The sequence below is a fragment of the Fomitopsis serialis genome (assembly GCF_022376445.1).
Source record: "Fomitopsis serialis strain Sig1Antser10 chromosome Unknown B0H18scaffold_4, whole genome shotgun sequence".
NCBI lineage: Eukaryota > Fungi > Basidiomycota > Agaricomycetes > Polyporales > Fomitopsidaceae > Fomitopsis > Fomitopsis serialis.
Window position 1 is genome coordinate 1,008,831 of NW_025954964.1, and position 22,961 is coordinate 1,031,791.

A 22,961-nucleotide genomic window follows, 5' to 3' on the forward strand; every position below is an offset into this window, starting at 1 on the left:
GTGGGTTGAGTACTTCTCGTGCGAGATGCTGCGTTACTTTGTCATTGGAGCAATTTCGAGTCGGAATCACAGTGTAAATCAAGCCAGATCACACAACGTCTGCCAAAGCATGGGCTTGGTCTGTAGGGAGTGTCGCATGGACACCATGCAAAGACTCACGAAGGTCCAACCCCAGTCACGCGCGACAGCTCATTCCTGCTTGATGGATTCTTGCGTCGTGTGGCAGCCAACAGCGTCGTGGACATGAGAGTATGGTTGTCAGGCTTCGCGGTCGCGGCGAGGAGAGCGACTCGGACGCGACACGTCGTTTGACGCGGTCAGCTGACCGTGCGCGGTGCGGCGCGGCGTTACGTAACTTGGGTATCGACCAACTACGATCACTACGTTGGTATCCCTTCCCCTCCAGTTCCCCCATTCGATTTACCATGTCGCGCTCGACCACGGCAACTACGACCTACAACCTCGTAAAGTACTCGCGATCATGCACAAATGGTCGCTCGGAAGCCGAGCAGGAGTGGCAACATTTTACGAACCCGATCATCACTCTTGTCGTGGACGCGAGGAAAAAGGCGAACGTAGGCGAGCTCGAGTCCTTGAGGACACGCGTGATCTGGACCCTGAGTGCAAGCAAGGACTCTATGGACGTCGACCAGCGCGAAGTCGTTTTTGTGGGTTTTCTCGTTATTATGGCGCTCCGAGACTTGAGCACCAACGTGGTTGTATTATGCAGGAAGATCTAGACATGCATGTGCTCTCACTTACACCGCCTACGCATGGTCTCCCCCTGAAAGCCGTCTACAGAGATACGGTCGTCGGCATTCGCTACATGCACCCCCGCGTGGTGCCCGCAGGCTCTGCACCGGTGCGCATACATCCATCATCCGCATCTGTCATGCTGACTGTAAAGCATTCAGACATTCAAGAGGTTTCAGATAACCTTTCAAACAGCAGAGCTCGCAGCCGCCTTCATCGACTCCGTGAAACTCATCTGCCCGTGCAAAGCCAACCCTGCTCCTGTGGGACGCCACACTCAAATGGCTCGGTCTAAAACTGCTATACCTGGCGTTGCTCCTACATCCGCTTTCTCCGCTCAGCTGCAGCTGTCTGGTCCGGCCATCCCTCCGCAAACACCGACGCGCATATACCCTGTAGCGTCTCAGACAACAGACCGCCGCACTCTGTTTTCTGACCCAGCACCATACTCGAATGACTCCGGTTCCATGTCTCACGCCGTATATCCAACTGAGAAGCTGCCTGCTTTGACAGACCGCTTGAACCACGCATACATGCCGAGCCAGTCCCATACTCCATATGTTCGACCAACCATAGGCAATATTCCCGCTGCGGTATCAAACTCACAAACCGCTCCACTGGTCCCCGCTTCGATCTACTCACAGCCTCAAGCCATTGCGCCCATTTCAACCGTCTCGTGCTCCCAACTATCTGATGATCCTTGCTACCGTGACTCTCGACCTACCTCGGCATGCGCCACATCCTCAGCTATGGCTGCGGACTATTCTGGACGCCCTTACTCTGATGTTTCTCAGCCTCCCTCAGATAGGCACTCTCTGGAACAGCGTGTTCCTGGATACATCACGACCTCAGCTGCTGTGTCTCACATGCACGATGGCAACCACAGCTCTGAATCTAGTACAGGTGTTGCTCTTACGCCCGCTCCCGGAGGCTTGCCCCCGCGTCCTCCCTCCGTGCCTGCGCTAACTACGCCTCTGCGACCTCCATCCCCTACGGCACCTGTACTTGCGAACAGCCGTGAACTTGGCGCCGCACTCACTAGGCAACCTTCGGCATCGTCAGACTTTCTTGGGGCCCTGGAGGAGACGAGATCCATATACGATCTTTCCCGCAGCGATATAGAGTGTCTCATAGCAAAAGTCGTGCGCGAGGACGGATTCGCCGATCTGGTGAGGATATTACGTTAAAGACCGCTTTGGTGCTCATAGGCTTCACTTCCAGCTGGAGAAAATTGATTCGATGTGGGCGATAAAAGCATGTGTCAATCAGACAGCATAACACGGTCTGCTATTGTCTCAGGAACATCCCAAAAAAGCAAATTTAATAGTGCCCGCACATTCAGTGTTTCACGAGCAATTAGATCCTCACGCAAGCAGCTTCTGCACTTCCTTCGCGCCACACTCCTTGGCGGCCTTGAGTGCGTCCCAGCCAGTCTCGTCCAGCTGCGCCTTGTCCGCGCCGTAGCGAAGCAACAGTTCGACACCCTCCACGTCGTCGTTCATCGCTGCCATATGCAGGGCAGTCTGCCCGCCGGAGGGGTAGGTGCAGTTTACGTTCACGCCGCGATCGCGCAGAAGCTCCTCCGCTTCGGCATAGTCGCTCTGCGCCATCAGCCCGAGGAAGGCCTGCTCGAGGCGCCAGGATTCGGGCTGAGACTCTTCGAATATTTCGTCGTCCTGCGTTCGCCAAGCCGTGAGAAGGCCTTGTCAGTGCAGACCGAGACGACGAAGGTACGCAGACGCACGATGATATCTCCGAGGTCAATCCCGCCCTGTACGCCACCCTCGTTCGTCACGCCCACGATCATCCGCCCACGACGGTCCAGCGTATTCCCCCTGCACAGCGGGCATTTTGAGCGGTCGCCGCCTGCCTTCACGTAGTCGGTGATGCACGCCCAGTGGAAATGGTGGTTGTTCGGGCGGCCGTTGTTGCAGTAGAGCTCGACGTCGTCGATGACGTACGAGGAGCTCTCTTCCTCGCGCGGGGCGACGTGCAAAGACTCACGACAGATCGCGCAGTCTTCCGGTGAGTAGGAAGGTGGCGCGGGTGCGGGGAGGGGCATGGTCAGTGGTGATTGTGTGCGCAAGTCTGCGGTGAGTGAGAGGACGTCAGGAAGCGCAGAAAGAGAAAGAGCCTAGACGACGCCACCGACGCGTCGTACGCTGCCGCGGCGGAGCTCGAAACGCTCAAAGTTCTTCCTCACTGAAGAGCAGCAAGCGTACCATTCTGGGCTGTAGCCGGGTTCTGCCTGTTCGTGAACATCAGCGCACTTGAGAGACGTACATAAGTAGTTCAATTACTTTTGCAAAACAATGCTGGCCGAAAGCATCCCATTTGAGAGCATAACGCGATCACGTGTTTACGATATACGGATGTGTTGAGTACTAGTAATAATAGGTGCTATATGCCAGTTACATAATTTGCTCACCCATGCAATACGTTCACTTGCTTTGCAGTGATGGTCTGCAACAGAGTAGACTGGAAAGCCAGAGACTTAAAGACTCAGATATGGATCGATACAGTACAGGGCCTACAGTGTTAACGAGGCTATTACGTAAGGATGTGGCGGGGTTCGCGGCTGCTGGCAACGCGTTACTAGTAACGTTGGTCTATGTCAACACATTTCACAGCTGCATACCACACCTAGTGACCTACTACCAAGGCAGACGTATATCACGCTCATCTAGGCTACTGTCAGCTACTGCAACTACGCTCATCACCGCCTGGATAGCCATTCGCTGACGAGGAGTCGTCACTTCATTCCATCGGGGCACAATGAGACATCGCGAATGTGAAATACGCATTACATGCGACGGCCAGGAGCTCGATGAATACGATGTTCAAGTGAACGGCAACGTCGTCGAATGCTACGTGCTCAGCGAATCGGGCAAGGTGTGTTATGTAATGCGACCATAGATGCATGAGATGCAGCGGTATTGACAATCACTTTCTCAGGTATTCGAGATCATGTGTAGTAACACCTCCTCGACACAGATTTCAACTAGTACTGCTGTCGATGGTCGGGTGTTTCCGAGGCGAAAAGCCTTGAGGGCTGGTCGCAAGGATGAAACACTCAATTATGTTGTCGATGTGGATAACATGAAGCCACTGATGTTTTCAGATATTTCCATCACTGGTCGGTTTTCTCTGCGAGCACTTAGCGGGGCGAATCAATTCTCATCGACCCAAGTTACAGATGACGACAATGCTTCGAAGGAGCCATCTTCAAGTGCCAATAACCTCGGTCTGATCCAGATCAGTGTCGTCCGCTCGACGTTGCATAGAACAGTACCCTGGACACCACTTCGTAATGCGGAAGTGCAGAACTTTGGGGCTTTCCACGAGAGAACGAAGAAAGTCGGTGTGCACTGCGTCTCGTGAGTAAGCGGTTCCTAGGATCTCTACCAACCTTACTAGTAGCTTGTGCTTTAGGCTTGGGGCAAGGACGTCAATCCCCGAGCCCCAGACAACGCTTCGACAGGTCGTGCACATTGACGACTTGTCTGCGCCGTACATCGTCTTCAAGTTTCAGTATAGGCCACGCGGTGAGACGAGCGGCTTGTCGATCTTGCTGTCGAGGTATCTCATCCAATCCTAGCCTTACTTCAAGCCCAGGGCATCGTGCAATCGATTGTGGCCGAGCGGCCGCGCAATAATTCGGGTGCATCTCCTGACCTGCCCGCCGTGCGAGACGCGCCAGTGCAGGCTCAGAGTCCAGACGGGGTCTCACATCGCAAGCGAGACGACAATGGGTCTGGCCGGCCACTAAAGAGGCCCCGGCAAGGCGGCAGCTCATCGTCTCGGGTCGTGGGCCCCCTCGTTAGCGATACAGAGGACGCAAAGTCATTTGCGCTCAAAGACGAGGAGGACGACAGTGCAGAAGATCTAGATGCTCTAGAGGTGTGTTCCTTGCAACTTCGACCAAGTCGCACGTCGAACAACAAACACGTTTTACAGGCTCAGATCCAGGCTATCCGTCAGAGGATGGACAGGGCGAAAAGGAAGAGGATACCAGGCGGTAAGCCTCGCGTGGTCAAGAGAGAGCCGTCTCCAATTCAGGCCGGCGGCGTCGATGGCAGCGTCATAGACTTGACTGATGACTGACGCTTGGGGAGGATCCTCGAGCGACCAGACCGCTTCGGCTCACATACTTAGGCCTGAGTCATATTGTCTTTTACACTGCTTATTCCCAGCAATGTACACCATTGAGCTGCTGAGTCTCCTTCTAGCAGTGCCCGTGCTATGGATACACCTACAGGAAAGCCTTGTTCAGGAGGCGCTCAAGTGGTGGATCGATGTCTCGGCGATCATTGATCTATAGATCTACGTATGTAATACATTCGTGCGCGTGCGCGCTCGCCTCAACCACCACATACTGAACGCCGTGTGGCATACATTGATTCATGACTCAGCTGACGCCACTTCACAGGCACACCGTCGCGCGGTCGTGAGCATGACACCGGATTTGGCGGGCTACAGGAGGTCCCTGGGAGGTCCCGTCCCATAACAGCTGACAGCTTCCAAAGAAACATCCAGGTCGTTCCATTGTCGGGAAATAATGTAAGCCTAGATAATGAAATGTGCTAATTCATGCTGACTGGGACACCTTGTGTACGAGTTGTGTACGACTCGGAGCACTCACTGTGCCTATTGTGACTTGCAGGTATCATGGATCATTTGCATTAACACTGACAACCTCCTGCCGTCGTTGCCATGGAGATTGACGATATTGAAGGTCTGTGAATACTATTATCGTACAGGCTACTATCGCGACGCGGTGTCGCTGGTTCAAGTCCTGCCAGTGGCTGGACGCGTCATATATATATGCGGCCCACCGAGTGCGGCGGGCGGATGGTAAGGAGGGTGACGTGTGCACGACGTACGTCACCCTTGTACCATCCGCCCGGACGCTTTGCACTGGCACCCACCGCTCTCCGCCAGCCCCGCCCCGTCTGTCAGCACGCACGCTGACACATTCCAGAGTGGGGCCTCCCTCCTGCGCTATATCACCCGTACCGTCTCGCCCACCCAAGTCCTTCCGACCCCGCGTTTCTCTCTGCTACTCGTCTCGCAGCATATTCTACTGGCATCGCACACAAGAATGTCTACCGTCAAAATTGAATACGACGCCAAGGGCATGCCTTTCCGGAGGCTTGGCCCCAGTGGCTTGCGCGTCCCTGTCTTCTCTCTCGGAGGGTGTGCGTGGTCTTTGCGCCTACTTCTTCGGAGCCCAAGTCGCTGAGAGCCGCGTTCTACAGGGCTTACCATTGGTGGCACCGTAAAGGGTGACCCTGTGAAGGACATCATCAAGGTTGCCTTCGAAAATGGCATCAACATGTTCGACACCGCGGAGGGCTACTCGAGCGGAGAATCTGAGGTTGAAATGTTAGTCTATCGCGAGCTCTACCAATTCCATCCCCGGTCTGACTCTCTCGATACAGGGGCCGCGTCATCCGCGAGCTCGGTCTGCGACGGTCAGATCTGGTGATTTCCACCAAGATTTACTTTGGCTGGAAGAAAGCGAAGACCTCGCCGAACGACACTGGTTTGTCGCGCAAACAGTACGCATCCATTTCTCTCCGCCTATCCCTTGCGTCTAATACGCATATATAGCATCATTGAAGGTACACAAGCGTCCCTGGAGCGGCTCGGTATGGACTACGTCGACATCATTTTTGCCCACCGGCCGGACTTGAGCGGTACGTACGCCAGGAGTATACGCGCAGTGTGATACTGACGTTTTCGCTTAGTGCCGATGGAGGAGGTCGTCCGCGCCTTCAACTACGTCATCGAAAAGGGCTGGGTACGTCAGACGCGTTCTAGTCTGCAGACTGCATTGTAACCCGTCACTAGGCATTCTACTGGGCGACCTCGGAGTGGTCGGCGCAGCAGATCGAGGAGGCGTACCGTGCGTCCTAACTCCATTTACCCATGATGCTAGTGTGCTTACATGTCGGGTACAGACGTCGCAGACAAGCTCGGCTTGGTGGGCCCGGTCGCTGAGCAGTGCCAGCACCAGTACGTCGCTCCCATCGTCCTGCTCGTCCCTCTGCACCCCTCCTAACTGTGCCACTTTCAGCATGTTCCACCGCGAACGCCCCGAGAAGGAATACGCGTAAGTCGCTCCTCTGACCACCATTGTCCCATCGGATTGATCATCCCACGTCAGGCCCATATACGCAAAGTACCAGATCGGAACGACCGTGTGGTCCGCGCTCGCGGGCGGGCTGCTCACGGGCAAGTACAACGACGGCATCCCCGAGGGCTCGCGCTACGCAAACGAAGACACCAAGGTGTTCTACAAGGAGATCCTGCAGACGATCGACGAGGGCGAGGGCAAGCGGAAGCTCAACAAGGTCAAGGAGCTCTCCGAGTTTGCAGAGAAGGGTGCGTGCACTCGCTCCGGACTCTCGACTCGGACCGACGCTGACATGCGGGACCAACAGAGCTGGGCTGCACGGCGACGGCGCTCGCGCTCGCGTGGGTCGCCGTGAACCCGAACACGAGCACGGTCATCCTCGGCGCGTCGAAGCCGGAGCAGGTCGTCGAGAACCTGAAGGCGATCGAGGTCATCCCGAAGCTGACGCCTGAGGTCCTCGAGAAGATCGAGAAGATCCTCGACAACAAGCCGGCGCCTGAGGTACGTTACTATTTACTTTCACCCGCGGAAGGGTGGTTGACTGAGGGATCGCTCGGTGCAGTCATCATGGGGACGTCCATCTTTGGATAGCTTCGGAAGGAAATATTAGATGAAGTAGACGGATTGCGAAGGCAAAAGGGTATTTGTACTGTGATGTATTGGTTGATAATGATCATCTCCTGACTTTTGAACGAACCAAGGAGCGAACTTTCAGGTTCTTGCCGCCATATCCACAGTAGCTTGTGAACAACCACAACGATCGTTCCGAGTTGTAGTGAAGTATTCAGTATACTCAGTACCCTACATAGCAGGTACTTAGCTAAACACGAACACGTGACCACGACGCGACGCGTACTGAGGCCGGACACTTTTAATCTTGCGACGCGCGTGATTACTATATATCATCCATCACACATTGGATACCACAACTTACGACGTCATTCGGGTCCGAAGCCAAGAAGGATAGAGGCGGTATCACAAGGTCGCGCAGGTGTCATCTAGAGATCATCAGCACTAGAGCATATTACAGTGGTACATCGATAGCAAGAAGGCTTTGTCTTCGTGGTAATCCACCAACACACAATCATCAGATACAAGGAAGCCAATTTCACGGCCCAAAGAGTGCGCCAGTGAGCGACACAGAGGGCGGCGACGGTCGATGAAACACGGGAGAGCTGTGGAAGCATCGTAAGCTGTCATGCACCTCCGACTGTTATTTCGGTTCATGAAGGGTATCGCTCACCGTGTGGGCACAGCCGTGCTCCGCTGTATGGGCGAGCGAGGATCCGCTGAACCAGGGTATACAACGCCCGGCGTATGCAGCGGCTGGGTCAACCCTAGAGCTAATGGGCTGAGCGGGCCTGACGCGGGCGACGCGTGGCCCGACCTCACGGCGCTGCTCAGCCTTGCAGCAGATCGGGATGCCGACGGCGGTGTCGACGACGGAGGGACCGGAGACCTCAAGCTCGACTGCGGACTGAGCAACAGACGATGCATCTGCGCCGCGCTCTCGCTCTGACTCCGCGCGATGCCTGTGCTCCGTGCGGGCGAAGACGAGAGTGGTGAGGTGGGCCCGGCACTCTGCGCGGACCGCGTGCGCTCGCGCGGCGGAGGCGTCGCCTGCACGGCCGAGTCCGCGTACTGCACGCCCTCGCGCATGCGAAAGCGCGCAGAGCGCGGGGTCGCACTGCGCGAGGCCGAGTAGGGGCTGCTCGCATGGCTGCTGATGCTCAGGTTGGTGAAGTCGGGCTCGATGTACGTCACGCCCGTCAGTGGGGACGAGCCAGTGCCCGTGTCCGTTTCGGTGTCTGAGCCTCCGTCGCCGGTGGTAGGCTCGGCAGCAGAAGGCGGCGGGAGCAGGTTCGTTGAGTGCTGGGGTCTAGAGCCTGAAGGAGTTGCGTTTCGCGTAGAGTGGACCCGCCTGTGCCCGCCTTGAGTCGGTGGGGAAAATGTAGGAGGACTTCTCGGTGCTGCCGCAGGCGATCGCACGGCGTGCCCTACAGGCGACTGTGCGGTTGACTGCACCCTGCGCCGAGGAGACGGGCCATGTTCATGCCGCAGCACATTCGGCGAGGACGAGGTCCTCGACACGGGCGCTTGCCGGGGAGACTGCACGCTTGACGCGGGTGCCGCAGTGGGAGGCGTTCTGTTCGTTGCAGGTACAGCTGGAGGTACGCGCAGCTCTGCAGTGCGTGACACAGAGCGGGTACTAGTCGGCGCTTGGGGTGCTTGCATGGGTGTGTGAGCGGACGGGATGCTGGGAGACGGCGCACTACTCGGGTTGCGGCTGGGAGGGACTTGGGCACCCGCGGGGACGCCTTGCTGTACAAACGTCCCGTCAGAGCGCACTACCTTTACACGACCCTCGGCGAGAGCAGCACGGTAAGCATCCAGCGCCTCGCCTTTTGTTTTGTAGCCCTTATAGATGGAGCCTTCGACTTTGATAACTCTCGCGGCACATTCAGGCCTTCATGGAACCGATGAGCGCGTTCGCTCTGACAAAAACGCGTGCGTTCCGACTGCGCGTCACTCACCACTGGTCGTAAACACCGGGCTCGGTGCCCACCGTCACAAGGTACGCAGCCCACTTTGCCATCTCTCCGCGTGCGTTGAGTGTGGAGGTATCGCCTGGCTCCTAACGAGCCAGTTGGGGGTAAGGAGAGAGGGCGTCGCAAACGCTGTCGCTCAGCTTTTGAGTCAACCAATGCATGATCGGTTCCGACACACAGGATGCCGGAAGTTCCGATCAGAACTTACTTACGGGAAGCATCAATTTACGCGGCTGGTTTTCCCGAAAGTGGAAGTACGGACTACTGTGTTCGGAATGCCATAAGTCGGCTATGAGTTCGTCAAGGACCACTGTGGTTGACAGCACGTCTGAACCGAACCTTCAGGTAGTACACCCACTACCGAATGTGCCTGAGAGTGAGTACATTGCGGTTTCGGGTCCCGGCCTGTCGACAAATAAGGTTAGTCCAAAACCATCCTGTCGCGGAGGCCGCACTCGTGAAGCTTATGCTGTGGCGCTCGAGAGATCGGAACACAGCGAGGTCACAGCGAGCCAGGAAATCCCACAGCCATATTAGTTCCAAGGACCTATGAGCAGCGTGCGGGAAGTTCAACGACAGCACAAATTACAATGAGCATACCGGATATATGTAGGGACATGAGAAAGCGATGAACCTCCACCAAAGCACGTCCTCCAGAAAGAGCATACGGCTGTCATACTGCGATATAGCCACCACGGTTCGTGTGCCGCGGCCGAACAGCGGAGCATAGATGTGAAACGACGTCCTTGAACATGTACGGGACTTCCCTCCAGAAGTCGCGATGGCTGTCGGATAGAGCGTCAATGAGCTGTTGCTATCAAAATGAGGTAATGATACGTACGGTATCAAGTCCAAGCCTGTCGCGCCATATGTAGAGTAGTTGTAGTATGCGCCCAGGCCGAAGTAAGCAACGAACGCGAGCAGCAGCCTGTAAAGATATGTAAGTCATGGTCACCAGTAGGGGATGGTTTCGCACTCACAGGAGGAAGAAGTATCCCAATCCCGAGCCCATATGGCTCCCGCTACTACCATCCCCCTCCTCCGCATCGTCATTAGGCTTGTCCGATCCTGAATCGGGAGGGGCTGCGCCAAAGCCGCAGCCAGAGGGCGCACTCCATTCCGCCCACATGTCTGAGCCATCGTAGTCGGAGAACGTAAGTCCGGAGCTTTCAGTTGAGCACGTAAGTCTCAGATTGAAGGTTTGTGCCCAGGAATCGTCGCTCGAGTCGGGGTACGTAGGGCCCTGGAAGGTCAGTATGATGCCCTTCGGCGCTAGCGCGAACTCGCCATCAGCAACAGCTCGTCGCTGGACGTGCACCGCCTACTCACATGATAGCGACTGGTACTGGACAGCACTGCTGGACGTGGCCAGAGGGATGACTGCCACCGTACGGTCGTCCTCGTCGTCCTTTTCGTTTATTGTAATCAGACATGCCCGTGTCCCTGCTGGACACTGATCGTGAGACACCACGCATATAACCATGAGCCAGGACCTCCAAGGATCGTGTAGACGACGAGAGATTGTACGAACCTGGTCCCGTGCATCCGTGCCGTCTTCGATGTCGAGGTCCGCACACAGATTGAACTTCACCACGTCACGCATGGTTGTAGGTGGGCTCTTTCTCTCCCGCATGATCCTGTGCTCGCCCGCCAGCGGTGTAAGATCATATTGGAGGTCGCCGTAGGAGAAGCGGCAGTCGAATCCGTCGTCCTGTGCCGACGCGTGGCGCGTAAGGGCCAGCAGGGCCGCTGCCTGAATGTAGAAGTGCGCCGCGCGAGAGAAACGCATAGTGGGCTTGCCAGTAGCAAGAGCAGTGGAAAGAAGGGGAAAAGAGAGGCGAGGACCGCTGGCAGGACGACCGGGAAAGGTGAGCGAGATGTTGGCGAGATGTGAGAGTGCCCGCTGCACGCATACCCGGCCAGCGCGCCACCGCAGGGACCCGGAGAGCGCTTACGTAAGAGACGCGACACGCGCGGGACCTCGAGGACTGGGGCTACGCGTCCGCGCGACGCGTCGCCTCCCGTGAGCCCTCCGCGCTGTGGCTAGATCCAGATAATCGCCGCTATATAACAACACCTCTACGCCTCTGGCGCGCCAACATCCCTTCCACCAGAATGGCCACCATCGACGATCTCGTTGAGCTCATCTACCACGAGAAGCAGGAGCCCGGCTCGATGCTTTGTGCGCAACATGCGCTAAATTCACTACTGCGTGAGTTGCATGCTTTTGAAGCCACAGCGATACTAAAGGATGTCCACGAACCACAGAGGGTGCATATGTGAGGACAATCTTCTGACCGAGGCCGTGCCACATACTGAGCGTTGTGGCGTCCAGTTCAATGCACCCGACCTATCCACGATCGCGCGCGAACTAGACGAGGAAGAAGCGCAGTATGATGAGGACCGGCACGGACAAGTAAGTGCGAACATGGATGACACTGGTAAGTGGCGAATCTCTATCATATACGCCACTGTGACCATATGCGGACGCTGCAGGATTCTTCTCGGTGCAGGTCTTGGAGAAGGCCTTGCAGGTCTGGGGGCTTACGTATGTGACCTGACATACTCGCTCATACCTCGCTAATGTATCCCTCTCGCACCCAGTCTCATTAGGTGGCGCAGTGAACGAATGCGCCCGTATCAGGAACACCCACAGTAGGTTCACTCATTTCAGTTCCAGGAACCGGTTCCTGATGCACCGTTCAGCGCGCAAATTGCATTCGTCCTTAACCTGGAGCAGCACTGGTACACACTAAGGCGTTTCGGTGCGACCTCTCCACATCCAGACTTCAACCTGGAACACAGTGTAGGCCACTGGTTCAACCTCAACTCATTCCTCCAAAGACCAGAGTGGATATCCAAGACATACTTAGGCATGGTCTTGCAGCAGGCGGAGGCTGACGGTCAGTGCCGCCCCACTAGCATTTGGCATTCTATCAGGCTAAGCGATCCTACAGGCTACTCCGTCTTCGCAGTGGTACAGCAGAATCCAGACGCGCCACTTGCAGTCCCGCTTACCTCTGCTGACCACTTGGCCGCCACCATCCCTGAGAAGCCGTCCTCAACAACGGCCACTTCTCGAGGCGCCTCTTCTTCGCACGTCCTTGACGGCTTCGAAGACGAAGACATGGAACTGCAAGCAGCGCTACAAGCATCGCTCATGCAACAGCCATACGAGTATCCCGTGCCCCCTGCTGGCCCCCTTCCCTCAGCCTCAATATCCGCCGCACCCACCGGCGCCCTCGGCTCCATGCGCGACTTCGGCAACACTGCCACCCCCACTGTCCGCACGCCCCCCATCGCCCCGCGACCCCCTCCCCAAGTCGTCGACCTTCGCGATGACGATGACGATGACGAAGAGTATGATCCCGACTACGTTCCCGAACCCGACGATGACGCCGGCGCCGTCAACGACGACCCCGTCGCCGCGAGCATGGCGCGGAATCGCGCCTTCCTCGCGCGCTTCCAGCGCGAGCAGGAGGCGGCGCTGCGCGAGAGCTACGGCGACGAGGAGACGGAGGCGCGCGCGGCACAGCGACGACGAGAGCAGGAAGAAGAGGAGGAGATGATCCGCCGGGCGATCGCCGAGAGCGAGGAGATGCACCGGGCGCGAGCCAGGCAGGGCCAAGAAGACGTCGAGATGCGTGGGCCGGAGGACGAGCCGCCCGTGGTGCCGCCCCATCCGTCGACGATGCCCATCGGGCACAGGGTGTACGACGACGAGGACGCGGAGCTCCAGGCGGCGCTGAGGGCTTCGCTGGAGGGTGTCCCCGAGGGTTTCAGGATGCCGGACACACCACCGACTACCGCACGCCCGCTCCAGTCTGCGACAACGTCCGCCCCGGCACCACCGCCTATACAACGCGAGCCCTCCGTCGCTAGCACACAGTCCGAGAGCGACGCTTCGATAGCGACGGAGTCAGACTCGGAGCCGCCACCGCAGGAGCAGCTGAGCATGGAGGAGATCAGGCGGCGGCGGTTGGCGCGTTTTGGTGGCTGAGGTCGCGCGAGCGGTGCATACACTGTGAAGGATTTCGGTACATACTTAGGGATAGTAGACAACACGCATGTGTAACAGTATCGGCATCGATGCACTCAGTTATTTGATATACAGCGTATGCACACATTAACCAGGTGTCTGAACATCGCGCCTATGGCGTGTGGCAAATAAGTAGGTTGCGATGTATTGTAGGATACGAGGGTAAGGAAAGCTATGATACATAGGTCTAGGTCTACTGCGAAAGCGACGACGACACGAGACACGGCGATTGTCCATGCACGTACACGCACGACAAGTCTGCAGTCCATCTCCTGCAACCCACACCAACCCGGCCATCGTGAAACGAAACAGCCACCACTTCATTATCCTATAGGAGACACACGTAACGTAACCCAGCACCAGTAATGTTACCCAGGATCCGTGTATCACCCATCGAACATTCCCGACCCTGACGATAAATACGAGAATAAAACATCGACACACGGACACGGACATCATATACCGAACGGATAGTCAATGCTGCTCTGCATTCGCGGCCGCAATTTGGCTCTCCACCCACCGCATCAGAACGTCCGTCTTGTCGCTCGCGCCCACCAGCGCCCCCGTGCGTAGCGCGTCGAGGATGCGCTTCCCCACCGCGTCCGTGCACTCCTCCGCACGACCGAACCCGCTCAGGCAGCCCCTGCGGTACTCCCCCTCGGGCAGGCCCAGGATGGACGAGATGGTGCGCTCCTGGTCGGTCCCAATCGGGGGCAGGAAGGTGCGCAGCAAAATGGGGAGCGCGATGAGCATAGGCAGGTCCGCCGTCAAGACCTCGAGCTCGCTCTCGAGCTCCGCGAGGCCAGCGGCGAGACCACCCGCGCGTCCTCTGCTAGATGTGACAGTGGCCTGAATGGCCTCCAGCAACGCCGTCAACGAGCTGAGGGCGTCGAATGCTTCGTCAACCGCCTCACGAGCCAGTCGTGTGGTCTCCTTGTCAGCCGAAGGCCGAGGAAGCATGTTAAGAAGGTCGTACAAAGCGCGGCAATCAGCTGCCGCACTGCTTCCACGAACACTGGGTGCGCCCGGTGGGGACGGAGGCCTCGAAGGGGGAAGCTTCAGAGTGAAACGACTCGCCGGGGGCGTAGCAGGCGGGGTAGAGCGCGTTTGGGAAGTTGCACGCCTCCCATCCTTCGTCTTCGTAGAAGACAAAGTCGGCGAGGCCGGCGGGGTCTGCGGTGGGTTTGGTCGGTTCGAAAGCGCCACGAGGGCCCGCCAAATTAGCGAGATGAGAAGTGTGGCAAGGGAGTTTTCGGCGACGGCTGAGGTGACATAGCGACCAAGAGCGCGCGCATACACCGGCATCAGACCCTGCAAAGTCATGATGGAAGGATGAGCGATGGGCGTCCGCGAGCCCCTCGGAGCACTGGGCGCGTTGGGACTCGCTTCCAAGGCATCCAGGAGCGGCATGAGTTCAGTTCTCATACCGGTAATGAGAGGCTCGACGACCCTCCTGACCATTGACATCAGCCCGTCACGGATGGTCTTGAGGCCGTCGCCTCTCATGTCCGTCTCGAGGCCCAAGCCCAAGCCATCGAATGCCTCGAGGATTTCGCCAGCAAGGGTAGCGAGGCCAATGGCATGAAGCTGAGTCGCATTTGAGTTCGGGTTCTGCGGCGTCGGAACGAGATTGTTGTGGAATGCTGATGAAGCCAACAGCGGTAGAAGATCACTGGACAGGTTCGACAGCAATACAGACAGTGGTCGCTGCAGCGACCGGAGCAGTGCTCTATAGAGATGGGGGTTGTCACGCGAAGCCTTGATTTCCCTGTTCTTCGCGTCAGAAAATGTGAAGCAGATGGCAGGGTGTAACACGCACGAGGCAATGAGGGCGCCCAGCGCGCGTCCACGCCCCGCTGGTATTGGCCTTCTGCCATTCAGAATCTCATTGGGAGCACCAGGTCCGGTGGGCTGGGCAAGAGCCTTCGATACAGCCTCGCTGAGCTTGAGACTCAAGACATCCATGTAGGAGCCGTCCTGTGTCACGGTAACAGAGGCTACGCGCGCCGAAGGCGGAGCCGGGGATGGGGAGGGCTTCCTGAAGGTCGAGAGCGACAGCTTTGAGAGCGGGCGCGCTGCCCTGTCAGTGGCCATCGCTGAGTCAGGGACAGGCGACATGACCGGGGAGGAAGGGCGACTGGTCGGGCGGAGGAACGAAGGAGTCTTGAGTGTACCGTACATTTTGTCGTATCGGTTTAAAAGCAGAGGGAGGGTGCTTTAAATACGGGATAAATGGTAAGTAGTGGGTGATGCGGGGTGCGTTGTCTATTTGCACGGGTGGGTATTGAGACGTGCCGGCGACCTGAATCCGAGGCTAGTGGAGTGAACTTATCCCATATGGAAGAGCAAGGGTTGTCAGGTAGGGCTGTAGGGCAAGAGAGTCCTAGGGTGGCCTGTCTGTGTCGACGAGAGGGAAGCCCAGTGGTCCGGAGGGAATGTTGTGGATGTGGTATGTGTTGCTGCGACAGACATGCAGGTCAGCAACCGTCTGAGATGAAACTGTGCGACGTGGGCAGCACGCACCCAAGCAGCGAGGAGAATCTCATAGATTGGTAGCGACTGCGCTGAGGAGAGTGTTGCCGAGGCAGCGGGAGGCGGGGGAAGAGGCGTCCTTGCTCAGAAAACTGTCCGCGCTGGTATATACCTGCCTCCGCTTCCCACGCCTCTCGGGCCTTGCGCCTGATTCTCCTGGATCCGCCCCGCCTTGTCTTCCCCCTCATCGATGTCTTCGCTGGCCACTCGTCTGTCTGTTTACGTCCGCCGGAACACCATGTCCTCTCTTTTGCTGCCTCCATTCTCGCGCGAACACAGCGTCGGACAGCCGTGCAGCGGCCGTAGCCCTGGGTGCACGCGTGCAGGACCCACATCGGGCACATCTCGCCACTTGCTCACAAGAGACCCACCTCCTCGTGCCTCCGGTGGACAGGGGTGGAATGTGGCCATCGATGACCGCGTTAGTGATGACACAAAGGGTACGTTCGCCAGCCACGCAGACCCACCTTCCGCATACACGGGGTCGGAGCTCGTTGTTCCGGGCGCGCATTATCGGTGTGCGGTCTTCCCTTCGCCGCGGTTACATCCCACATTCGACAATGCTTCCCCATGTCCGGCGACGAGACCCACTTCCATGAATGTGGGGTGTCTAGGCCACCTTCCAACCCAGGACTGGGCTCATCTTGAATTCCGATAGTGACTGCTTTTTGATTGGTCGGCACAATGAACGAACGAGTCCTTGACGCTAGTTCGACACACATGAAATGCTGACTGGCTTCGCGTTGCGCGTTCGCTTCAAGCACGTTTGTCTTCTCAACGCCGCCAGCAAGTGACCGCCGTCACAGTGCACGCTGCAAGTGTAATGAATCACAACCACTATCAGAACGTAAGTTTCAATTGCAAATGATCAAGGCTACAAACACTTCGGATAGCAAAACAGCAGGGTGATAATGCAATGGAATACAGTCTTGTATCAGCGAAGACACTTTCAACTCAATGTGCGGGTAGCAAGAATCGTAAATTGTCGTGAAGTCGTAAGAGGAAGTGAAAGACGGCACATTATTGGACACCATCATGACGTCCAAACGGTCACAGTCTGAGCGAAACCATTCTCGTTGCTGGTGTAGTCGATGATGGCGTTGTAGTCGACGCTGAGCTGGTAGGTCGAATACACCGTATTGAGACCGTAAATCCCAATGTTGCTAGAGTTGGAGTCGATCTCGACGATCTGTGACTGGCAGTTGTTGCTATTATCACAGCTCTGGGTGTAGGCTTGGTAGAAACTGTAATGGCCGGCACCTACAGTCAGAGGAAGTGATGAGAATCGTAACAGTGTAAGTATAGGTGTGAGTACGCACCGACGATGAGAATGTTCGAAGAACCGGTTATGTACAGACCCCAAGCAGCGTTTCCTGGCCAGGATGAAGGGTCAAAATAGGTTGCACTCGGTATGAACGGGGAAGACGGCGCCGGATCAGGTTGAAAGTACGGCTAGCACCACGTTCAGTGACAATAGCTACATCCTGGAACGGGCACCCACCGACTCGGTCTGGATGAAACCCAGGTAATGGTTCTGTGCATTCGCCAATCCGTATTGGTACATAATACTGTGTTCGCCTGCGCTCACGAGGTGTATGTTGGAATCATAATCGAGCAAATAGGAACCAGGCTTACTGGCAGTCCCGACCATCCAGACCGGTCCTTGAGACTCGGACAGGATTCCACGAGCAGACCATAGGGTCAATTGGCCTCCGCCTGAGAAAGAGAGTTGATCAACCGACCACACCCAGTAACGAAGCGCTCTGTGCTTACTAGAGCTGTCAAGGTCATGGTCGGCGAGCCAGACCCACAGGCCCTACGGAACGCGAGTCAGAATGCAAGGACATATCGCGCGTTTCCGCACGAACCTCCAAGTACGCGCTAGCACCGGACGTTATGTGCAGTCCAATGAACGCGGCGAAGCAGCTGTTGTCTCCCGCCCCCGTTCCTGAGGGACACTCCACCGTCTGCAGATCAGTTCCATTCCCTGTGTGCAATAGCGTTCAGACAGTGAAGATTGCAACTAATCACCGACTCACTTCCTCCGAGACTGTGAGAACAGGGTCAGTAAGCAGGGATCGTCCGCAGCGGATTCCGACGCGACTCACATAATGTAGGTGTCCCAAGTTCCTGCTGCGCCCTGCTCGCCGGACGGGTCATGGACGTTCCATTCAACTACGATTGCTCCCGCGGCTAAGATAGGACGCAGAAGGGTGGCAATCTGGTTGTTAGAGAGCACCGCGGGTGAGCTGCACTGATATGTACGCACTGGGTCCCTGAGTTGAGAAGATCATATCGGTGATCTCAGCGACACCCTCGTCTCCGGAGTTCTCCCCAACTTGCACGACAACCTGTGGGTCGTTATAGTTCTCGAAGTAGCTCCCGTATCCCATGATCGTCGACCAGGCTTCGCCAACTATGGTCGTGCCTGCCGGAATGGTGATGGTCGAGGAGACCATGTAAATACCCGCATCGAAGTAGAGGATGTAGCAGCCCCAGTACTGCACGAGCTCATCATCCAATTACTAGCCAATCAAGGCGAGATACGACTCACGTTGTTGATAGCAGTCTGTATCGCACTCGTGTCGTCCGTAGATCCGTCACCTGTCGCACCCTGGGACCGCATGCTCATGAACTGACTGGGAGAGTAGGCTGCATATTGGGGGTGTGACTTCTGGAATAACCACCCGCTGCTCGCTTCCAGCACGGACGGCCTGTTGATAGCCGTGATGTCTCCTTGCGTGTATGTACCAGAGCTGCTGGTGCCGGAATATACATTGCCTTGCACCCAGGTGTTGACGGTGTAACTACCGCCAGCGAGCTAGCATCGTCGTCAGTCCTGTGGCACACTAAACATTGACGATGCTTACATAGGACGTGCCGTCCGAGGTGCCAACGCCGTGCCGACGTTGGTCAGAGCAATGTTGTTGAGTACGAGGGAGCCATCGAGAGAACCAGTGCTGTCCGTAGACAGTTGCACAAACGTGCCGACGTCGGTGATGGCAGCGTCGATGATGCTCTCCGAGGCTGCACCTTGCGAACCCCCGCTGGCAGCAGCACCAACGGTTACAGCGAAGCCGACCTAACAACAGTGTGAGTCTGGCGTTCTAGTTGACATCGTATCCCGTGCGTACACCGCAATTGTTTATGGTCAGCCCTATGAAACGTGACGTTCAGTACACACGAACCCCGCAGATCGCCTCGATTGGACAAACCTTGCCAAGTCCATCCCCATCCCCAGATGGCGTTTACCTGACATTCATGGTATCATGAGATACTGCGCGTGCTGCAGCCACCCGACGACTTACCGCTGTACGACAGAACGTGGTTGCTGTCAGTCATTTCACACTGTCATTAGACCGATCTGCTTACCTATCTGTGCGTTATTTATCGTGACATTTCGGACAGTGAATCTGCAACGGAGGTATAAATGTCAAGCCCGGAGACAATGGCCTTGGCAAACACTTACTGTTGATTCCCGACATCCAGACCATACTTGCCGCCGTTGAACACCAGATCTACCACCTTACATGTGAAAAGGTCACTGGGAGTGTGCGTTCAGACTACGTACCTCCCATGAACCGCCACTGAGAGCAGAGGTCGTTTGCGTCATACGTGCGACAACCTCTGAATACTCACCTGCCGTCTTCCATGTAAGGCCCTCTTGCGTGGTGTCAGACGCGGTACTCATTTCGACAACAATGTTCAAGAGAAGTGGCCTGCGAACTTGCCAGTGAAGACCAGCGACACCAGATGTATCCGAGGTTTGCCGCAGGTCGATTACGAGGTTGCGGACCGAGCGTAGCTAGCGCTCTTAGGATCACAGCACGATGGTGAATCTGCTAGAAATACTCACAATTGTCCTGGTTACATACCATGGGCACCGTAACCTTTGGAAGTAAGGTCCGCATCTACCACCTCCGGTGAACAGAGCACACCGGAACTCATATGCAGACCCACCGACGACGGCAAACCACTGAAGTTCGAGTTCGCCAAGAGGTGGGTGGGACCTTTGCATCCCGACCAGCACAGTGTAATAGTATGCGATGATGGGTGACGAGACCAGGTATGTGCTGCAGTGATCACCTTAGCGAAGTCACACTCTCTATGGACATACCCTTGAGGGAAGAAACTAATGCAGGAGTCTGCTAGGGCAAGATCAGCTACGCAACATGCACAAACTACACACTGACGTCGACGAGCCGCAACCATCTCCGCATCGGCTTCCGTCAGATATCGCCGCACTAGCTCGGACCGTCAGTATCTCATAGATCTCCGAGAATAGTACATTATCTCACTTGATCGCATCCGTATCATCGGTGACACCGTTTCCCTGAGCTCCATAGTCCTTGACATTACGGTACACCGAGTACGACGACGAGCCCGAGCGTATGGTGCGTAACCTCGGTGTGCGATATCCTGTAACCAGAAGGGATCGCTTGCTGCAGCATTCCCAGAACCAAGAGGTCCAGTACATTGCGACCCCAGACCAGCCACGGACAGATCGCTGACCCCAGCAATGCTGCAGTGAGCAAGTATTGAGGGAACATCAGGACACCCGGGGCGACCGCGCTAGGGAGAGTGGGTCAGCTAGGGATCCAGAGAGCCTCGGAAGGGGCACACGGCAGACGGGGTCATCTATATATATTGCCGATGCGGAGCGGTGCTTGCAGCACACCCGAGGAATGCTGAGATTGCGGCGTCGAACGCGGTCGGAGGAAGCGAAGGTTGCTGCGTACTCCAAAGACCCGTGATGAGACGCGGAGAAAGTGCTTGCTCGACACCACAAGGTGACAAGTAATCTTAGCCAGCATCTCGTGTGATGCAGTGTCGGACCTACCTATCCGCGGGCAAGGTAATAATACTTGCGCGCGTCAGGGCGAACGCACGTCAAGCGCCCCAATACATCGGGACGCCGAGCATACATGTCGAAGATGCTGAGAATTGAATGATGCGTTGTATCCCATGGTACAGCAGTATGTGGCCCGGAGGCAGCAGTACAAGCCGTCTCAGCCGCATCGCACGCCATGCCGGAAGGCATAAAACGCGGTTTGCAGCGCTCACGTGCCGCATGCACACACGCGGCCGTATCTGGGAAACAAGCGAATCGTGTCTCTCACCTGACGGTTTGTCACAGTATCGTCGACTTCGACGGGCCAAGAGGGTGAGTTAGTGAGAAACAACCTTATTATTGACGCACGAAGTATTGGACTTACCGATAATCAACACTCGCCAGGCTCACCCTCGTTCCTCAACGTGTGTAGACCATATGTACGGCATAATCAAGCCTCCACCGCTTGAAGTAATGCTGTCATGAGCTAACCCAATCTCCGCTATGAACCTAATAAGCATCAGGCCCGTTCACGGCGGATGCATCCTCGAAGACGAACGATATATGAAATGTCTGTGGGTAAACGCTGGTCAGACACGGCAACCGTTTCAATGGAGTATAATTGTGTCCAAAATCGTACACGTCGCGGAGAAGAACCGAAGTGGGACGTACCTTAGCCAATCCATCCCTGCAGGACCAATCTATCATGCAGAGTTGCGCGTTGAGGAAACAAATGTCAAAAATTTAACGTAGGCAGATCTTTGCAAGCACACCTTGTATGATCATCAGAGTCAGCAACAGTCCGAGCCTGAGTAGCACCCAAAAGTAGCTTCGGTACGCCATGCACACAGGTACGGTTGCGCAAACGCCGCTGGACACTTCCTAGCCATCATTCCTCCGCCGCTGCTATACAGCATCGCTACAACCGGGAACGGATCACGATAGAAGGCTTGTAGCAGTGTCTGCTGGGCCTTATCGAGACACGTTGCACTTACCACCATGACATCAGTACCGCGCATGACGATGACAATGCGTACTAGTGCCATTATATTCTGACGACATGTTCTGACCCAGTTGAATGTACGCACGATAGAACCTGATCATGTCGACGATACGCAAGGGGGTGGGAGGCTCGGCGTCAATTAGCGTCACCGTGCAGTGACAGAAGATGGAACTCAACTCATTCACAGCGTTCCTGGAGGACACTTTCACGTCAGTTGATCTTTGTGTCGCGTGGACACTACGCGCTCTGGGGAAATCGATAGACCATGCGATAGAGCTTCAGGCCTCCTTTGGTCGAGTGAAACCGACATATGTAGACCAACAACGCGCTAGGTGCTCGTTGGTCGGTATGTAGTGCAAAACCAATCGTTAAGCGAGGCGGATCATGGCAGCTAGTGCGGCGTCGCCTTGATAGGCAGGACTCGTAGCGATGCGCATACAATGGTAGAACGATTGGCACCTGTCCACCGTCGGGTCGAGAACAGACGGCCGGGTAAGGCAAGCAAAACCACTGACGCAGAAACGCGTGTTACTTCTGACTCGATATGAACACATGAGCGTACCGATCGCTCATGGATTCAGTCTGGTTTTGATGCAAAAAGGTGAGCAGTCCATTACAAGCAATCCTTGAACGCTTGAACCTTCACCTGGACGGGACGCATGGTCACGAAGATGGTTGATATTCCGTGGGTTTGGTACGAATGGCTGTGCGCTGGATCATTCAGGAACCCGCGCCTGGTCTGTATACCGTCGAGCATGCCGAACGCTGGTCATTAGCCTTGTTTTTATTGTCTTGTTCGTTTCGGACTCTGTGCATCTGCAATCAGCGAATGAAGACTGGATGAAGGTCTCATGAATAGGATATCCTCCTAAGTTGGCCGGAGCGCCATGGCGTCAGAGACGTCACGGAAACGTGAACTGCGGGCATAGAAGTATGTACGTGGCAAGTTTCGCGCCCGAGCATGATCGGCGGCGAATGCGGTCGTTCAACGAAGCGGCACGAATGTAGATGCGATCGGACAAACGGTCATATGGCTCCGAGTCGTTGACATGTTTCGGACCTTCTGGACTATTGTCGCTGTCGTACGCACGTTGTCGAGCAATGCATTCCTTGGT

At 56.2% G+C, this 22,961-nt stretch overlaps 9 protein-coding genes across 9 annotated transcripts; 4 read left to right on the forward strand and 5 right to left on the reverse strand.

Moving 5' to 3' along the window:
• Positions 1–289: 289 nt before the first annotated feature.
• On the forward strand, positions 290–1,997 carry B0H18DRAFT_1207200 (uncharacterized protein; the record flags this gene model as incomplete). The annotated part of the gene is made up of 4 exons (XM_048036210.1): positions 290–668; positions 731–862; positions 915–1,922; positions 1,975–1,997. Coding segments are annotated over exons 1-4 (1,404 nt in total), but the record flags the coding sequence as incomplete, so codon positions are not given.
• Positions 1,998–2,117: 120 nt separating this feature from the next.
• On the reverse strand, positions 2,118–2,815 carry B0H18DRAFT_951124 (uncharacterized protein; the record flags this gene model as incomplete). The annotated part of the gene is made up of 2 exons (XM_048042009.1): positions 2,118–2,429; positions 2,498–2,815. The coding sequence occupies 2 exons, from the start codon at positions 2,813–2,815 to the stop codon at positions 2,118–2,120; spliced, it is 630 nt and encodes a 209-aa protein (XP_047899272.1).
• Positions 2,816–3,364: 549 nt separating this feature from the next.
• B0H18DRAFT_976636 (uncharacterized protein) lies at positions 3,365–4,866 on the forward strand. Its single transcript, XM_048044183.1, has 6 exons — positions 3,365–3,645; positions 3,709–3,889; positions 3,944–4,130; positions 4,186–4,298; positions 4,352–4,653; positions 4,711–4,866. Exons 1-6 carry the CDS (start codon positions 3,529–3,531, stop codon positions 4,855–4,857), a joined length of 1,047 nt encoding a protein of 348 aa, XP_047899273.1. The 5' UTR covers positions 3,365–3,528; the 3' UTR covers positions 4,858–4,866.
• Positions 4,867–5,854: 988 nt separating this feature from the next.
• B0H18DRAFT_868978 (NADP-dependent oxidoreductase domain-containing protein) lies at positions 5,855–7,502 on the forward strand (the record flags this gene model as incomplete). The annotated part of the gene is made up of 11 exons (XM_048039980.1): positions 5,855–5,951; positions 6,012–6,138; positions 6,195–6,314; positions 6,367–6,452; positions 6,504–6,556; positions 6,607–6,661; positions 6,717–6,771; positions 6,833–6,868; positions 6,923–7,140; positions 7,200–7,393; positions 7,455–7,502. The coding sequence occupies 11 exons, from the start codon at positions 5,855–5,857 to the stop codon at positions 7,500–7,502; spliced, it is 1,089 nt and encodes a 362-aa protein (XP_047899274.1).
• Positions 7,503–7,917: 415 nt separating this feature from the next.
• On the reverse strand, positions 7,918–9,618 carry B0H18DRAFT_419338 (uncharacterized protein). Its single transcript, XM_048038011.1, has 3 exons — positions 9,427–9,618; positions 8,136–9,359; positions 7,918–8,067 (listed from the first exon to the last, which is right to left on the reverse strand). The coding sequence occupies exons 1-3, from the start codon at positions 9,486–9,488 to the stop codon at positions 8,001–8,003; spliced, it is 1,353 nt and encodes a 450-aa protein (XP_047899275.1). The 5' UTR covers positions 9,489–9,618; the 3' UTR covers positions 7,918–8,000.
• Positions 9,619–9,912: 294 nt separating this feature from the next.
• On the reverse strand, positions 9,913–11,230 carry B0H18DRAFT_1174590 (autophagy-related protein 27; the record flags this gene model as incomplete). Its single annotated transcript, XM_048035923.1, has 5 exons — positions 9,913–10,226; positions 10,283–10,369; positions 10,422–10,762; positions 10,793–10,894; positions 10,973–11,230. 5 exons carry the CDS (start codon positions 11,228–11,230, stop codon positions 10,115–10,117), a joined length of 900 nt encoding a protein of 299 aa, XP_047899276.1. The 3' UTR covers positions 9,913–10,114.
• A 326-nt stretch (positions 11,231–11,556) lies between these two features.
• B0H18DRAFT_1114362 (Josephin-domain-containing protein) lies at positions 11,557–13,441 on the forward strand (the record flags this gene model as incomplete). Its single annotated transcript, XM_048033102.1, has 7 exons — positions 11,557–11,653; positions 11,710–11,720; positions 11,777–11,882; positions 11,938–11,989; positions 12,046–12,096; positions 12,148–12,344; positions 12,399–13,441. The coding sequence occupies 7 exons, from the start codon at positions 11,557–11,559 to the stop codon at positions 13,439–13,441; spliced, it is 1,557 nt and encodes a 518-aa protein (XP_047899277.1).
• A 129-nt stretch (positions 13,442–13,570) lies between these two features.
• B0H18DRAFT_976648 (uncharacterized protein) lies at positions 13,571–16,105 on the reverse strand. The gene is made up of 3 exons (XM_048044184.1): positions 16,004–16,105; positions 15,300–15,939; positions 13,571–15,248 (listed from the first exon to the last, which is right to left on the reverse strand). Exons 2-3 carry the CDS (start codon positions 15,659–15,661, stop codon positions 13,955–13,957), a joined length of 1,656 nt encoding a protein of 551 aa, XP_047899278.1. The 5' UTR covers positions 15,662–15,939; positions 16,004–16,105; the 3' UTR covers positions 13,571–13,954.
• Positions 16,106–17,045: 940 nt separating this feature from the next.
• Positions 17,046–20,368, reverse strand: B0H18DRAFT_1114364 (pectin lyase fold/virulence factor; the record flags this gene model as incomplete). Its single annotated transcript, XM_048033103.1, has 22 exons — positions 17,046–17,272; positions 17,332–17,464; positions 17,514–17,728; positions 17,786–17,828; positions 17,881–17,999; positions 18,052–18,062; positions 18,121–18,205; positions 18,282–18,513; positions 18,567–18,819; positions 18,883–19,094; positions 19,147–19,169; positions 19,228–19,264; positions 19,321–19,343; positions 19,385–19,425; positions 19,482–19,556; positions 19,584–19,599; positions 19,652–19,817; positions 19,888–19,923; positions 19,977–20,085; positions 20,130–20,157; positions 20,206–20,256; positions 20,311–20,368. 22 exons carry the CDS (start codon positions 20,366–20,368, stop codon positions 17,046–17,048), a joined length of 2,193 nt encoding a protein of 730 aa, XP_047899279.1.
• Between the last annotated feature and the right edge of the window lie 2,593 nt (positions 20,369–22,961).